This window comes from Vipera ursinii (assembly GCF_947247035.1).
Source record: "Vipera ursinii genome assembly, chromosome: 7".
Taxonomy (NCBI): domain Eukaryota; kingdom Metazoa; phylum Chordata; class Lepidosauria; order Squamata; family Viperidae; genus Vipera; species Vipera ursinii.
The window spans coordinates 67,882,522-67,900,503 of NC_139521.1; the positions used below are offsets into that span (position 1 = coordinate 67,882,522).

Here is a 17,982-nt window from a genome sequence, read left to right on the forward strand (position 1 = left end):
CTAGAGGTGCAGGGTATAGAAAAGGTTGGGAGACGCTGCTTTATAGTAAAATAAATTTATACAAGAAATATTAACAGCACTTGATTGAAAAATGGAAGGTAAAGCTATAGCTTGTTTTTATTTTTAGCTTTCCCTCATTCAGTTTGTATGATTTTTATTTAAATTGTTTACTGGGAATGTACAGATTTGTGCCTGGAATACACCATTTTGCTTTCAGATTGTTTTAAAATAAACAGGAAACTGGGATGCTGCAAAGTGCCAGCACCATTATTTCCATGAAGATGATATTGTGAGCTTTAGAATTTTTTTCTTTTTTTGCTGGGGACAGGGAGTCGTTGTAGCAGACTTTTGTTTCTTTTTTCTGCAGGTCAGATGTTGCCATGATATGCTGAGATATCCATAATGCATCATTTAAAAAAATTCTAAGATTAAAAGAACCAAGTTTAGGTTCCTACATATATTCCCAGTACTGTATTTCTTTCTATTTTCTTCCTCCTTTCTATTAGATTCATATTTGTCTTAAGCCATGATTTGTTAGCCACGTTTTAATGAGAACTTCAAACCTAAACTGGCAGGGTTGATACCACACCCGGTGTTTACATACCATAATGACTGGGATCACCCAACATGCTGAACCCAAACCAAGCCGCATATAACTGAACTATGTAAGACTTTAAGCCATGATACAGCTTAACAACCCCTTTGTTGTTGTTAGCTGCAAAGTCGTGTCCAACCCATCGAAACCCTATGGACAACGTTCCTCCAGGCCTTCCTGTCCTCTACCATCTTCTGGAGTCCATTTAAGCTCACGCCTACTGCTTCGGTGACTCCATCCAGCCACCTCATTCTCTGTCATCCCTTTCTTCTATTGCCCTCAATCTTTCCCAGCATTAGGCTCTTCTCCAGTGAGTCCTTCCTTCTCATTAGGTGGCCACACAACCCCTGGTTGAGTGCTTTATGAACCCAGCCACTGTCCTTTGTAAAGTGGGGTTTATTCTTTATTTTTATTAGATTTATATACCGCCCTTTCCCGAAGGACTCAGGGCGGTTTACATTTAAAACAACCAGTACAAAAGTTAAAAACAAATTAAAAAAGATTAAATTTATTGTATTCTCCACCAAATCTGCTTTAGAAATGTGGTGGAACCCAGCCCCTTTGACATCATTGCAACCAAAAAAGCTCTCTCGGCTCATCCCGCTGTCCCGGGTCCTGAACTTCCGAGCTGAAGCACTCCGAACCACCGCAAACTAACATTGCCCCACTACGATGGTTTTCAAACTTGGCGGGTTTACGATGTTTGGACTTCAACTCCCAGAATTCCCCATCCAAGCCAGACTATTTCCCCCCCGTGCTGGCTGGGGAATTCCGGGAGTTGAAGTCCACACATCTTAAATAAGTCACCAAGTTTCCAACTTTGGTCTACAATACGAAGCACCAAGTTGAGTTGAGTTTATAAAGTAACGGTTAGCGCTCCAACGTTGTCAGCCACAGCCCACGGCTGCCTCTGGCAGACCTTGTTTCGAAGAACACCAGGATATTGCAAGAATCGTTGCATAGCTTGGAAAGCCGAAGAGCGGAAGATGGCAGTAGCTTCTGTAGCCTTGCCAAGAGAGTTAAATGGACGTGCCAGAGGACAAGTGGAAAAGGTTTCCTCTTTAGAGGCGCCATTCCTTGACGGGTCAGTTGAGGGATCCTGCCTGTCCTTTGGTTCCCTTCCGTCGAGATACCAAATTCGAACCGACGTCCTCTCTCCTGCAGGGGAGAGGAATCCTTCCGCGGGAAAAATGGCGCCCTGGCTTTCTTTTGTCTTCCCTTTAGCGCAGGGGTAGGCAACCTTGGCTCTTTTATGACTCGTGGACTTCAACTCCCAGAATTCCTGAGCCAGCATGGCTCACCTTGGAAACCTCTCCCTTTCCCCTCAGCATGGCTGGCTCAGGAATTCTGGGAGTTGAAGTCCACGAGTCACAAAAGAGCCAAGGTTGCCTACCCCTGGCTTTAGCGGAACCCCCGTAAGAAACAACTTCATCCCCCCCTCCTTGACAACTAAAAGCGGAAGTGGCGCGCGGAAGCGCTAAGGAGAACGGCCGAATTCCCGCCTTAGCTTAGTTAGTATAACTCTGGCTATGGAACTGACTGACCGCCGAAGGCTCGCTCAACCGGAAGCGGAAAAAAAAGGCATGTGCCAATCAAAGCTCAGCGTTTGGATAGGGCCAATGGCAGCGCGGCTAGAACGGAGAAGCGGGTAGGCTTTATTCGCGGATTCTGGCGCGCGGCTTTCTTTCGCGCGGGGCCTCCGGCTGCGGCTGTTGCTCCGAGGAGCCGTTGAGGGGGGAGGAAAGAGAAATGGGGGCCTCAGCCGGGCGTGAGGGAGCAAAGGGCGCTCTTTTTCCCTCGCCGGGGGAGATTAGTCGGATAAATAGAAATCCGAAAATAATTCCAGTGGATATTTTTATTTTTCCCTCGAATTGCTTACGAGGAGCCCGTGGTGTCGGGGGAGGGAGAGTAGCCGCCTCGCTCTTTTTTTGCACATGGGAGGATTCGCGCCTTCAATTCCGGCGAAAGAGGCGAGCGTCAGGCTCGCCGGAGGGGATGATGTGCGTTGTAGTCTGCGCGGCTGAAGGGCACGTGGGTGGGGATTTGCTTCCCCGCTGCTTGCTTTTTTAAAAAAATAAAATAAAATTCGGATGCAGTCCTGGCTTATAAGCCACATGTTGGGTGGCAAACCCGAATCACTGAAGTTCTGGGAACTCTTAAATTTTTGGGGGGGGGGGGGCGGGAGCAAAGCCCGGCACTAAGTTGGTTTTTTATGTTTATAGAGGAATTTTCTGAGCCAAGGACTTTGTGGCCCCTTTTGGTGTACCACTAAAGTGGCCCTTTACCTTATGGTAAAGCGTGGCAATTCAAAATATTAAATGAATAATGTGATTTACATTTAAAGACATGGATCCCAAACCTCTAGCTGTAGTCTGTGCTTTAGACATCTTTATCATTTTACCCTTGGATAAAAAAAAAGACGAATTGCTAATTTTGTTTTGCTTTCTTAAAAGAGTTATACACGTGCAATGTTTGGAACGTGGAGTCTCAAAATTTGAGGTAAGGCTTGAGGGTTTTTTTGTCCTCTGAATATTCCTTTTCATGTATTGTGTGTTGAATCGGATTTGAATAGGTTTGTACGGTTGCCGCAGCTGGGTTGGGGATTTATGGGTTCTTGCATTGTGATATTTTAATGTAATACTTTGTATTACAATGCGTTAATAAAGGATAATTATAACATTGATAGGTTTTGATTACAATGAATGTGCCCTTAAAATATAACTTAAGAGTGCATACATCCCATTATGATTATTTAACATTTGTATGAGTTGATACTGTTTATAAAAGATTCAGAATTCTGCCACAAAATTATTAGCAATTAGATTTATATACTGCCTGGTTCCCAGCGATTCTGGTAGTTTACAAACTTTTAAAAACATTTAAAAATGCAAAACAACACAAAGCAAACATTGATGGCAAGGAAAACAAACCTGGATGGGGAACGAGGAAAAGAAATGTGGTGTAAATCATCCTTTGCCAAAGGTCTGGGCAAAGAGTCACATCTTTAAAGACCTTCAAAACAACAGTAGGATGGAGATTACTATATTTGAATCTCAGGAGGAAACTTGTTCCAGAATGCAGGCACTATTACAGAGAAAATGTGCTTCCAGAGCCCCAATAAATGGTGCTTAATTCAATTAATTGGGAGCACACCAACTCGTGCTAGATCAGACTAGCCAAGCAGATACTATGCATGCAATAGTTATTAAAAATAATGTACTTTTAAAATGCCAGGCTAATATTTGCATATTTGTAAAATTAATGTTTAGGCTGTTACCTTTCTTTTTTGGCCAGTTTTTCCTGTGGTGTTCAATGATTAAAACATTTTTGCTGTTCACATAATGATTTGCTGTGATTATTATCCATGTAGATGAGGACACCATATTCTGTTACATTTCAGTTTTGAGTAAAGTATATTTCAACCTGTAGATGAAAATATATATTATTTATATATTCACAGAACCCTTTTTCCTGCTTTCAGGAAACAAGAAATTTCTTTTGGAGGATGTCCAGGTAACCATTAAAATATGTTGCAATAATAATGAATAAAATAATTGGTCCACATGGGGGTATAATTGGTAAGCTGGGCCACTTGTTGAGCAAACCATACATTTTAATGGTGGTCTATAAAGGTGGGGTTCATATACTAGTCAAACTTATAGCTGTATTTTGTTAGCTGCAGAATAAATAAGTGAACTGTTTGCAATTTTGTGGTTTTGGCAGCTAAATAAAGAGGTACCGAGAACTCATAACCTCTCCTTCTGAATGCATATTATCAGATTGATTGCACAGATATTGTATATGGTATCACTCATTGTACTATTTTGTGAAATATTTGCACATACTATTCTGTATTTTGTGGCAATCTCTATACCTTTAGACAGGTCCCATACAGGGATCCTTAATGACAGGGGTAGGCAACCTTGGCTCTTTTATGACTCTGGACTTCAACTTCCAGAATTTCTGAGCAAGCTATGGTGGCTGGGGAATTCTGGGAGTTGAAGTCCACGAGTTATAAAAGAGCCAACGTTGCCTACCCCTGCTTAATGATTATTTTTTTCATAAAATGGGATCATTTTTTAAAATATACTGTTCCTTATTACCAAAAACTAAAAATTATCTCACTTAAAAAACACCACCTGCATGTCAACATTAAAAATGCAATTTATAAAACGAATAGTATGAAATCAAGTCTCATGTGTTTCAAAAATCAATTACAGATAAAACTTTTTATTCCTTAGGTATGTTTTTAAATGGTTGAACATTCATGTGGATTCTTCAACAATTCATCTGATTTTTTCCCCATCAGTTTTTTAAAACTTAACACTCCTTTGTAATCTGATGGATCAAATTTGCAACACAAATGGGAAGATGAACTTTAAGGTTTGTGAAAAATATAGAAGGCAATGTCTTGTGTTTTCCTGATTTTGTTTATAATAAAGAAATACCTTAATGTTGCCTTACATGTTTTGATTTCTATACTGTATTATTAAAGGGGATGCTGAATTCATAAGTATTGTAAGCACTGAGAGGAGTTGAGATGTTTATTTAAAGATATATAAATATGTAATTTCTATGCAGTGTTACAACTTTAAATAAAAGAAGTCCTTTATTGTGAAATGATCAGCCTGAGCAAACTATGGAGTTACAGGAAAAAGTGGCGGGTCATTGCTTAAAAGTTAAGTATTGCAGAACCTCATCTTATCTGTGGTAACTAGGAGTCAAAAACCACTTGATGGCATGTAATTGTAGGCCTTTAAATTTCCTCATCTGATCTCTTATGGCTATGTTACCAAGTTGCCATAGAATTCAAAGGCTGTCTTTTCTAAATTGGCACTACCAGATATTTTTACACTAAAGCACCCATATTTCCCAGTTTTTGTCTATTTTAGCTGGGAATTATAAGAGTTGCAAATCACACATGTAGAGGATATCAGTAAAGAACATTGCTTAACTTTTGCTTGAAAAACATTTCAGGTTTTTGTATGACTATTTTAATGCAGTTTTCCTCATCTCATGTAAACGGAAAATACTGGTTTGCTGCAGTTTTAAGATACATCATTTAGGCTTTAAAATTAGGGATGAACATGCTTTTTCATGTTTTATGGCTCTGTACAGATAGATATCGATGACGCCAATATTTCATTTATTATTGCGGTGTACAGCATAGCTGACTTGTTAACAAAATATCCCAATATTTGTTTTTTAGCAGTTCTGTGCAATGGCTTAAAAGCAGTGAACAGGGCTAATCATAGATCCAATCTATAACCTCCAGCCAAAAAGAAGCATGTCTGAACATGATGTCAGGATCATGTTAGTTATAGCTTAGTGTACCATGTGATGCTTGAACCTACCCAACGAGTTTCCTCAAGCCAGGATTAATTACAAAAGCATTCACCCTGTTCATACCTGATGGCCAAGCTGGATGCCCACCATACTAGTTTTATTGCAGTCACAGACCAGCATTCCAGTGTTGAAAGAAAAATCTTCCATCAGGATCCAGTCCAAGCCGGGAATAAGCAAAATGGAGACTGCTTTTGAAAAAGGTTGAACAGCAGAACCACAATAGCATGTAACTCTGGAGCAGCTGAGCAGCTGTTGCTGGGAGTGGTGGGTTTTTATACCTTCTTGGGTTTTTTTGTTTCCAGTTGTTCCTGTGGCTTTGTATTTCCTGTGTCATGTACTTTGACCTGAGTCTGAGTGTGCCTTTCTGGTATTCTGATGGTGGGTTAATCCTATTATGTCCTAAAGGCTATATCCTGCTTCCCTGGGGCTGTGGCTGATGGCTGTGTCCTGTGTTGGATTTTTTTGGGTGAGGGGTTGCTGGTTCTAATCCTATCACTGCTGTTGTTAGCTATCAGTTTTGCTCCAAAGATCCTGTCTTGAATGGGTTTCTGCAGTAGTATTTGCTCATGAATGGGGCCTCAGACTTTCTGAACGGGATTATCAAATCTGCATTTCTACAGACCTGGCCTGCTATTAAGAAAACTTAGGTCTCTCCTTTGGGGAAATATAATCTGCCTTTTTAATATCCCCCAAAATATTTCCTTCTAGGGGGTGGGAAGGGGGCTTACACCAAGTAAGCATTAATAAAGTCAAATGTCTATGAAGATTCTCAGTCATCCAGGTTACAGTTTTCTCAAAGGTGTTTTATATATATATATATATATATATATTTAAAGCAACTGGACTGATCTTTTGAGGAAAAGAAAAAAACCGTTTGGCTTCCCATTGGGAAAGCTTCAACAGTTGTACTGGGCGGTGGGAGAGATGGAAGCACTCCTGGATGGGAAGTGAACCGCCTTTTTCCCCCTTCCTCAAAAAAATATCAATCTGTCCGGTTGCTTTTGAGACATAAAAAGTCAAATGAAATGAAGAGAGGATAATACTGAACAGTTGGATTCGGCAGTCGAAAGTCTGCCTAATTTTTTGCAGGCGCTATGACACAACTTGGCTACATTCAAGGAGAGCATCCGAGTCTGAATGCAGCTAAATTTTGTTCTAGTGCAGGGGTAGGCAACCTTGGCTCTTTGACGACTCATGGACTTCAACTCCCAGAATTCCTGAGTCAGCATAGCTGACTCAGTAATTCTGGGAGTTGAAATCCATGAGTCGTCAAAGAGCCGAAGTTGCCTACCCCTGTTTCTAGTGCAGGTAAAGGTAAGGTAAAGGTTCCCCCGCACATGTGTGCTAGTCGTTTCCGACTCTAGGGGCCGGTGCTCATCTCCGTTTCAAAGCTGAAGAGCCAGCGCTTGTCTGAGGACGTCTCCGTGGTCATGTGGCCGGCATAACTAGACACCAGAGGCGCACGGAACGCTGTTACCTTCCCACCGTAGTGGTCCCTATTTTTCTACTTGCATTTTTTACGTGCTTTCGAACTGCTAGGTTGGCAGAAGCTGGGACAAGTAACAAGCGCTCACTCTGTTACGCGGCACTCGGGATTTGACCCGCCAAACTGCCGACCATCTGATCGACAAGCTCAGCGTCCTAACCCACTGGGCCACCACGTCCCTTGTTTTTAGTGCAGAGGTCTTCAAACTCGGCCCTTTTATGACTCGTGGACTTCAACTCCCAGAATTCCTCAGCCAGCATGGCTGGCTCAGGAATTCTAGGAGTTGAAGTCCACGAGTCATAAAAGGGCCGAGTTTGAAGACCCGTGTTCTAGTGTCTGCAAAATTAGGCAGATTTTTGACTGCCCCCCCCCCCCTAAATGCCCGGCCTTTTGCCACGGTAGCCTAGCCCAGGGGTAGGCAACCTCGGCTCTTTTATGACTCATGGACTTCAACTCCCAGAATTCCTGAGCCAGCCATGCTGAGGGGAAAGGGAGAGGTTTCCAAGCTGAGCCATGCTGGCTCAGGAATTCTGGGAGTTGAAGTCCATGAGTCATAAAAGAGCCGAGGTTGCCTACCCGTGGCCTAGTCGGCGGCTCCGCGGGAAAGGCAAGGCGCTTTGCACGCGGGCAGAGGCGGCCCCCGCGAGGCGACAAAGGCGGCGAGCTCCGCGCTTGCGTGGCGGAGGAGGCCCAGCCCAGCCCAACCTTCGAGCGGGCGTCGGTTAGTCCCGGAAGCCGGCGCGATGAAGGCGGTGCTCCCGCTGCCACGTTGAAGCCGAACGTGGGGCAGCCAGCGGCCGCTGCGAGACGCCGAGGAGTTGGAAGGAAGGCGAGGAGGAGGAGGAGGTCGCGGCGGCAGCAGCAGCAACAGCGGAGCCTGGTGGGGCGCTCCTCCGAGCAGGTGAGGGCTCTGCCGGGGCGGGGTGGACCCTTAATCCCGAGCAGGCTGACGCGGGAGAACCTGGGCGGGGGGGCGTCCCCTCGGCCCACCCGCCTTGGCTTTGCCGTTGTTGAAAAAGAGGCCGGCCGATTTCCAAAGAGCCCCGCTTTTGTTGCCCAGGCCATGTTGGGCCTTCTCCGTGGCTTCCAGGGCGACGGGGCCCGTCTGTGGCCGATCCAGCCCGGGTGGAGTTCTAAGGCAGCCCGTGGCTTTTGCAACCCCGCTCGTGGCCGCAATTTCTTAAAGGCTAAAACCGTCTTTCTGCCACGCGGCGAATCCTCAGTTAAATCCGTGAAACAAACTGCCTTTTGTGGGACTGGAAGTTTTAAAGAAGGGACTGGACAGCCATTTGTCTGAAATGGTATAGAGGGTTTCCTGGCTGAGTAAGGGGGTTGGACTAGAAGACCTCCAAGGTCCCTTCCAACTCTGTAACTCTGTTCTGACTCAACTTCCAGGCTGGATTTGCACAACGCCAGAGGGTTCAAAGAGGAGTCAGCTGGTTCAAAGGGAACCGGGGCAGTTTCCAAACTTCTGCTTGCCTTCCTCTTTTGAGCTCTTGGAGTTTGTATTGTTGTGATTGTGGTTGTAGAAAAGAACACCACACATCTGGGTAAAATCTTGCAGAAGGCCTTTTGTACTCAGTCCTTTGCCTACTTTTCTTGTTTAAATTTCGGTGTGGATATCCAAGCATGGGAAAGCATATATATAGAGAGAGTTGCTTCTATGATTACAAGTAGTCCTCGACTTACGACTACAGCTCTGCCCAAAATTTCTGTTGCTAAGTGAGGCATGTGTTAAGTGAGTTTTGTTCCCATTTGACAACCTTTTCTTGCCACAGTTGTTAAGTGAACCACTGCAGTCCATCCTTCCGAGATAGGTAAAATGAGGACCCAGATTGTTGGGGGCAATAAGCTGACTTTGTAATAATGCCGCTTGGGGTGTGTGTGAAAGCCCTAATAAGCAGGCATATACATAGAATGAAGGCTACTGCTAAGCTTGTAAGCTGCCCTGAGTCTTCGGAGAAGGGCGGGATATAAATGGAATTTTTTTAAAAAAAAAACTAACTTAGGTGAATCTGGCTTCCTCATTGATTTTGCTTGTCAGAAGGTTGCAAAAAGGGATCACAGGACTCTGGGACTCTGCAACCGTCATAAAAATCAGTTGCCAAGCATCCGAATTTTGATCATGTGACCATGGGGATTCTGCAATGGTCATAAGTCTGAAAAATGGTCATAAGGCACTTTTTTCAGTGCTGTTGTAACTTCAGGTAGTCATTAAATGAATTTTAAATCGAGGACTACCTGTAATTGTTGTGCCACTTGCAAAACACATAGATAATAAGTCCTAAAAGATGCCAACATATCACATCATACATGAATTTACACTCTTCCCTTTCATTAGTTACTTCCCTAATTTATATGGTCATGGTGTTGGTGCAAATTATTGTGTGGCTGTGTTTACCTGACATGATTAATTGAACTGTAGTTTACTCTATTTCCTGCATTTGCCCAACATACTGAAACATAAATTAATCACATAGGCAGGATTTGGGCACAGTGCTAGATAAACTGTCCTTCAGTGGCTTGAGTGAACACAGACTTTTCCTTCTGCCCCCTGTTCTTGAAAGCCAATTAAAATGGCAAAATAATGCTTATTGTTCCCTCTGTGTAGCTTTTCGCATTCCAAAGGCAGGATGGAAATTTTGGAGTGCAACGGGTAGCTCCTAGAGCAACTGTCCACAACTTCTTAAACCAAATGCATGTTTTCTGTGGATTGAGCTTCCTCTGTGGAGTGCAACTGCAAAAAGCTGGGGAAAATGCAGCTGTTTAAAAGGACGTACATAATCCGGTTTGCCTGAGAACCCACATGTACAGGTAGTCCCTGACCATGATTGATGCCAAAATTTATGTGGTTAAGCAAGACAGTTAAGTAACTTTAGCCTCATTTTACGACCTTGTCATAGTTGTTAAGTGAATCACTGCAGTTGTTACTAACACAGCTTCCCCATTGGCTTTGCTTGTCAGAAGGTCACAAAAGGTGATCACATGACTCCAGGACACTGCAACTGTCATAAATGTGAGTCAGTTGCCAAGCATCTGAATTTTGGGGATGCTGCAACGGTCGAAAGTGTGAAAAACGGTCATAATTCATTTTTTTTCAGTGCCGTTGTAACTTTGGATGATCACTAAACAAATGGTAGTAAGTCAAGGCCTAACCTATACTTTCTTTGCCTTTCCATCTGAATACTCCTAGTAGTAATTCACACTGAACAAAAACGTATTCCTGTATAAGGCTATCCGTGGTTTGGAGAGACTATCTGTATAAATACTAATCCAGGCACATGGTCATTTATTCACCATAGCATAATAAAATCTAATTTAATATTGGGTGGATTTAGATTCTTGTATTTGGCATACTGATTTCCATCATGGCGAGGAGGGAAAAGCTACAGCTTATTCAAGAGGAAGCAAAGAGTGCTGAAGATACCTTTTCAATATTAATAGCTGAGTATATGATTGGTTCGTAGAACTTTTCACCATGGAGGGTTTTGAGCATTCCTTTATAACCAGAGTAACCAGAGGCCAAAGGTTGAATTATTTGAGTTATGATTATGCAGAGGCCTTCCCATATTGTCCTCCTGAATTCTTGAAATGTGCCCTGTATTACACTTACAACCGGTCACTTGGCAAGGAGTTTGCCTAACAGCTGCAGCATTTGCTTAACGACTGTCACAAAAAAGGTCATAAAATCAGGTACAATTTATGACTGTCACAACATACGACCACAATGGGCAGGCTCCATTATGGTTGTATGTTGAGGGCAGCCTGTCTCAGTTTAAAATCGCCCATGTGCAGATTAATACCTGCCTTCTCCTTGAAGGACTGTGCGTAAGTAGGGACTTAAGGTCTCTTACAAATACTGTTTTGTGGCTAATTCTTTGATTCCTCTTGAGTGGTGGTTCAAGCATTTTATTTCAAGACATAGATAGCATTTACATAGTATTTTAGGTGGAAAGAAGACATGGGCTAGGTCAGGCATGTCAAACTGCCGGCCCACGGGCCGGATGCATCATGACGAAACCATGCCCTCCCCATTGCCAGTAATGGGGAAAAAGTCACGATACGTCACGCGACGTCACATGACGTCGCAGGTTTGACATGCCTGGGTTAGGCAGTTGTTGCAAGACATCAAAGAATATATAAAATACAATACAATACAGACATCACAGTGTGTTCACAGTTCTGTGGCCTAATATGTTCTGTTTTGGGATCTTAGCATGATATGCAGACTCGCCTATTGTGATTTGTGAATCGTGTTTTATATCTTCTGTAAACCCATCAATTTGGATTTATTCAATAAATTATAGTTAAACTGTAAAGGTAAAGATAAAGGCTTCCCCTGCCAGTTATATCTGACTCTAGAGCAGGGCTTTTCAACCTTTTCACCCATTTGTACCACTTTTAGGATATGGCAACATCCGAGTACCACCAGTCGCTTAGCAAGGTGTCAAAAACTTGATGAACCCCCCAAAAAAGGAAAAAAGTGATGAAATACAGGTAGTCCTTGACTTACAATAGTTCGCTTAGTGGCTGTTCAAAGTTACAATGGCACTGAAAAAAGTGCCTCCCAAGCCACAGCAGGGCAAGACACCTGCCTGCCCGACTGGCAGCACTCTTCCTCCTATCCGAGGTTTTCATTGTTGTGAGCATTTCTGTTGAGGATTGGCAGCAGGGGTTTTGTGGGGGGGTGTTTGGTTTTTATTCCCCCCATCTGCTGAGTGGTTGCAGCAGGTTTTGGTCACTTCACATGACCCTGGGACACTGAGACCATCATAAATATGAATCAGTTGCCAAGCATCTGAATGTAAACCACAAGACCCTGCCTGGAGATGCTGCAACATTCCAGCTGATCGGCACTTCTGGGCTCAGCAGAAGCGCCAGGATCAACGCCGAGCTCCAGCTGCAGCCTGGTGCTGATCCTGGCACTTCCGCTGAGCCCTGCAGCTCCAGCCATCTCTGTCTCAGGCTTGTGTGGTGCTGCCACCAGTTCAGCTCATTCCCCTCCCCCACTACCACTGTTCTAAGATGCTCAGGTACCACCTGCCAGGTGCCAATGTACCACAGGTGGTACCCATACCACTGGTTGAAAAGCCCTACTCTAGAGGGTGGTGCTTATCCCCATTTCCTAGCCAAGGGAGCCAGCGTTGTCCAAAGACGCTTCTGGGGTCATGTGGCCAGCAAGACCATATGCCGAGGCACAAAGAATGCTGTTACATCTATGGAGCTTCTCAGCCATCCAGGTTATGGTTGTCCCAAAGGTGCTTTTTCAGGAGGCAACTGGACTTCCTTGCTTTTCTTTGTAGACATTTCACTTCTCGACCAAGAAGGTTCTTCAGCTCTGACTGGATGCTAAGGCAAGAAGCTTAAATAACAAGGCAACTTTGGTTAGATATTAGGAAGAATTTCCTGACAGAGCTTGACAATGGAAAGGATGCTCAGCAAATGATGATCTTGGCTTAGCTGAACCTGTTTGAACAGAAATTGTTGTGGATATTATAATAGTGCATTCCTGCAGTTGGTTGAACAACATGGCTTTTAATCAATTCTGTAATTCTACAGTTGGCCTAGTGGTTAAGACACTGGACTTGTCGACAAGAAAGTCAGCAGTTCAAGACCCAAGCACCATGTGACAGGGTGAGCTCCCGTTCTTGCTCCAGCTCCTGCCAGCCTAGTAATTCAAAAGCATGTAAATGCAAGTAGATAAATAGATACCAATTTGGTGGAAAGGTAACAGCATTCTCCCAGAGGTGCTCTTTTCAGGAGGCAACTGGACTTTGTTTTTCCTTGAAGACGTTTTGCTTCTCATCCAAGAAGCTTTTTCAGCTCTGACTGGAAGGTGGGGAATGGAAGGCTTTATATTCCTTGCAAACAGCTGGTCATTTGCCTTCTTTTAGAGAGTCGTTGAGGCCACTTGGAGGTTGACCTGTGTCTTGGCTCCACACACATTTGCACTACTCAGATGACCCTGAGGACACAGGGGCACCTCCAAATGGCTTCAAAGACTCTAAAAACCTATATTTTTTTCTCTCCCAGGTGCCTTTTCTTGGAACATATTAAAAGAAGTGATCTTAGTAGGATAGTAGTGTTAATGTTCTTTATATTCCTTTTCTTAGCAGGATGAAGCTGAAAGAGGTAGACCGTACTGCCATGCAAGCATGGAGCCCTTCTCAACATCATCCCATTTACTTGGCTGCAGGTAAGTTGTTGGATTTGATTTAAGAGGACTGGGTAAAATGCACAGTGTGGCTTCCAAATACTCTTTGCAACCTCTTAATAGCAGTTCCACTTTTGAGTCGTGCCTAGGATGAGGCCTGCTTAGAATGGAGAAGTTGGTAGCGTTCCTGACCTGTGCACAGACATATTTTTCACAGGGATGCATTGGAGGATTTTTTTCCCCTGCCACACACGTACTTTGGAATTCAGTCTTTTGTTAACCAACTTCCCTTCCTCCCCAACAATTTTGGTCCCATTCACTTTTCCTTTTGGAGAGAGATCCTGTTGATGGATAGATAGATAGTTACGCAGAGCTATGAATCTCCATATTTTTTTCTAGAACTCTATTGGGCTAGACCAGGGGTAGGCAACCTTGGCTCTTTTATGATTTGTGGACTTCAAGAATTCCTGGGAGTTGACGTCCATGAGTCATAAAAGAGCCAAGGTTTCCTATCCCTGGGCTGGACAGATTAAAAAAGGACTGAATTAAATTTTTGTAGCCTCTATTGGGCTGGACAGATTAAAAAAGGACTGAATTAAATTTTTCATTCCAAACATGGACATACTTGATAATTACTGCAGCTGAAAGTTACAACTGGCAAAAATTTAGTTATTTGATTATGTGGAAAGTGGAAATGGATGCCTAACAAACTGAAGTATTCGGAACAGACAATATATATCTAATTTAGATCTATTTAGGACCACATGCCCTATCTTTGTATGTTGATGTCCAGTTCATCGTTTAGAGCCACCGACTTCATGAATTACTGGAGCTATTGTTCCAAAATTGAAATAACGTTTGTTTCATGGCTTGTTCTGAGTTTTGTGCCATCCAGCCAAGAGACAAAACCCATTTATAGTACAGTCCTGTACACATGGAGGAAAACCCTGCTGTGTGTGTAAATTCCAGCCTTTTTGTAGCATTTATCTAAGATTAAACTTGGGCCCCGAACACCAGGGGGTTATTAGCACATTAAATTCTCTTTTTGGGAGGTGGTTACAAATTTCCTTATCTAATGAGTATTTCAAAGATCCACCAACAATACAGTATGGCTGTAAATTTATATCCTTATCCTCCAATAACCCTTGGCTTTTTCCCACTCAAAATCCAGCTCTGGAAGGAACTTGGGCTATCTAGCCCAACCTTCTGCTTTGTGCAGAATCTGCTAAAATATTCTAAATGATGCCCTCGACGTGATGTCCCGCTGCCTGGAGGTGGTTCTGGTCTGGATGGGGAGGAACAGGCTTCGACTTAATCCCAACAAGACCGAGTGGTTGTACATACCGGCATCTCGGGCAATCCAGCCTATTCCATGGGGGGTGAGGTGTTTCCCCCCCCCCCCCGTAGATAGGGCTCGCAACTTGGGTGGCGTCCTTGACTCACAGCTGAGTTTGGAAGATCACATAGGAGCTGTGGCCCGGGGGGCTTTTGCCCAGGTTCGCCTGGTGCGCCAGTTGCAGCCCTATCTGGACGGAGCTGCCCTACGTACAGTCACTCATGTGCTCGTGACCTCTCGAATAGACTACTGCAATGCTCTCTACATGGGGCTGCCCTTGAGGACTATTCGGAGGCTTCAGCTGGTGCAGAATGCGGCCGCGCGAGTTGTGATGGGGGTCTCCCGATACTCCCATGTAACACCTCTTCTCCACGAGCTGCATTGGCTCCCAGTTGTCCTCCGGGTGAGATTCAAGGTGCTGGTGATGACCTATAAAGCCCTAAATGGCTTGGGTCCGGGTTATTTATGGGAGCACCTGCTGCTGGCATCAACTTCCCATCGCCCCATGCGCCCCCACAGAGAGGGCCTCCTCAGGGTGCTGCCGGTCAGGGAGTGCCGGCTGGTTGCCCCCTGGGGGAGAGCATTCTCTGTGGGCGCGCCAGCCCTTTGGAATCAACTGCCTGTTGAGCTCCGGATGGCTCCTGACCTTCGCTCTTTTCGCCGTGACCTGAAAACCTGGTTATTTGAGCTTGCCAGCCTGGACTGAGGGATTGGGTTTTAAATTTCATAATTTAATTTATTTTGTTTGGGGCTAAATTTAATTTAATCTATTTTTAACTTTTGTATGTTATATTTTAATTGCCCTGTACACCGCCCTGAGTCCCTCGGGAGAAGGGCGGTATATAAATCTAATAAATAAATAAATAGATGGCTATACAGGTGGTCCTCCTCCACAACTGAGCCCAAAATTTATGTTGCTAAGCAAAGCATTTGCTAACTTGAGTTTCCCCCCATTTTATGACCTTTCTTGCCACAGCTGCTAAATGAATCGCTGCAGTTGTTAAGTTAGTCACACGGTCGTTAAGTGAATCTGGCTTCCCCATTGGCTTTCCTTGTCAGAAGGTCGCAAAAGGCGATCACATGACCCCAGGATACTGCAACCGTCATAAATATGACTCAGTTGTCAAGCGCCTGAAGTTTGATCATGTGACCGTGGGGGTGCTGCAACAGTCAGAAGTCTGAAAAACGGTCATACGTCACTATTTTCAGTGCAGTTGTAGCTTCAAACAGTCACTAAATGAACTGTTGTAAGTCGAGGACTACCTGTATAGCCGCCTTCTCCAGAGCAGATGTCCATACACGGAAAAACGCAGCCCTCTTTCCTTTTAGGTATAAACCAAAAAATTCGAAATGTGGGGTTTTGTTTTTTTAGTCCAAGCACAGATACTGAAAAACGGCTGACCTGCCGACAGAAAGGTTGGACGTAGGATGTGTTGCTCCTCCTAGTCACCAACAGCCAAAGGGTTATTCTTTAGAAGAAGACGAGTTTTTAAGTAGAGCCACAGAACCACAGAGCCACGTTTGTTTAAGGCTTCTCCTTAGCTCTGCTGAATCATGTTGGCATTCATTCGTAGGTGCCCTTTTTATAAAACAGACATGTCAAACACAAGGCCCGGGGGCTGGATCCGGCCCACAAAGTGGTTTCATGTGGCCTGCGAAGCCATCCTGGAAACAGTGAGGGAATGGCCCCCACTGCCTTGGCCCTGGTCCAGAGACCCTCCTTCTGCCAGAGACCCTCAGATCTGTCCCACTCCTGCCCAGGCCCCCATAGGCACCCTTGATGCAAATGATGTAGAGCTGGCCATGCGCACTCTAGCCATGCCCACCCAGTAGGCCACGCCCACCCGGCCCCTTGAGGGCAACCGCAACGCTGATGCGGCCCTCAATGAAATTGAGTTTGACACCCCTATTATAATAAGTCGGTATTAAGCGAATGAATGTCTCTTTCTCGCAGGTACCTCTGCTCAGCAGTTGGATGCCACTTTCAGTACCAATGCTTCCCTAGAAATATTTGAACTTGATCTGACAGACCCAGCACTGGATATGAAGTCCTGTGCCACTTTCTCCTCCCCTCATAGGTAAGTCCTGGGTTTTAAAGCTTTATTTCTGCTTTTGAGAATTGCAGCGCGGCGTAGAAAGAGGAAGGGTGGCCCGGTGGCTCAGTAATTGAGACGCTGGGCATGTCGGCTGGAAAGGTTCAAGACCCAAGGACCATGCAACAGAGCGAGCTCCTGTCCTTGTCCCAGCTGCTGCCGGTCTAGCAGTCTGAAAACATGCAAATGCGAGTAGATAAATAGGTACCACTTTGATGGGAAGGATACATCATGCTGACCATGTGACTGTGGAAATGTCTTCAGACAGTGCCTTGAAACAGAGATGAACACCTCCCCTTAGGATTAGCAGCGACTAGCAGGGTACGGACGGCAGTTATGTTTATGTTTATGTTTATTGGACTTATATACCGCCCTTCTCCCGTAGGACTCAGGGCGGTTCACAAGGTATTTAAAATAACAATACAGATTACAAAACTTAAGAACAATTAAAATAATTAAATTTAGTCCTTGAATAAAGTATAAAATCCCTGTTAAACTCCAATTAATACCCAATTAAATTAAAATTAAAATTCTCAGTTAAAGGCTGCGTCCGTTTGTCAGTGCTTTTGTAGCTTCAAACAGTCATTAAATGAGTGGTTGTAAGCCGAGGGCTACCTGTGTATATTTTTATGTTTGTATTGTTTTTAATGTTTTGAGCTGCCCAGAGTCGCCTTGCAGCGAGACGGGCAGGAAATAAATTTAGTACATAACTACCTATTCTGCACTTGTGGGGCCCGGGAGATGGGATTGGAGAAGGAAGATGCAAGAATTATGCAACAAGCGCAGCTTTCTTAGATTTCATGATGCCTGGATTTAGGCAGCAGAAAGTAAGGCTCTCGGATCCATTATTAGCGAACATACACTTTACTAAAGCCAAGTGGTTACAGAAGAAGCAAAGCTAGATCTGGGATTTTCGCGCAGAAAGCATATGGTTAACTTTTCCCTTGTTCCCACCTTTCCCCCTGGTTAACT

At 44.2% G+C, this 17,982-nt stretch overlaps 1 protein-coding gene and 1 long non-coding RNA gene across 6 annotated transcripts in view; both read left to right on the top strand.

Annotated features, from left to right (window-relative positions):
• Positions 1–2,290: 2,290 nt before the first annotated feature.
• Positions 2,291–5,048, top strand: LOC310642929. Its single transcript, XR_014492990.1, has 3 exons — positions 2,291–3,094; positions 4,077–4,108; positions 4,837–5,048. It is a non-coding gene; the product is annotated as an uncharacterized lncRNA (long non-coding RNA).
• A 3,037-nt stretch (positions 5,049–8,085) lies between these two features.
• Positions 8,086–17,982, top strand: part of SEC31A (SEC31 homolog A, COPII coat complex component) — a 62,504-nt gene continuing 52,607 nt past the window's right edge. For 3 of the 5 annotated variants that reach the window (XM_083367121.1, XM_083367123.1, XM_083367124.1), the window contains exons 1-3: positions 8,086–8,328; positions 13,541–13,623; positions 16,872–16,995. In XM_083367121.1, the coding sequence (XP_083223247.1) occupies positions 13,545–13,623; positions 16,872–16,995 (203 nt within the window). In that variant the 5' untranslated portion in view covers positions 8,086–8,328; positions 13,541–13,544. The remainder of the gene's footprint in view (positions 8,329–13,540; positions 13,624–16,871; positions 16,996–17,982) is intronic. The other 2 variants (XM_083367122.1, XM_083367125.1) reach the window with 2 other exon arrangements.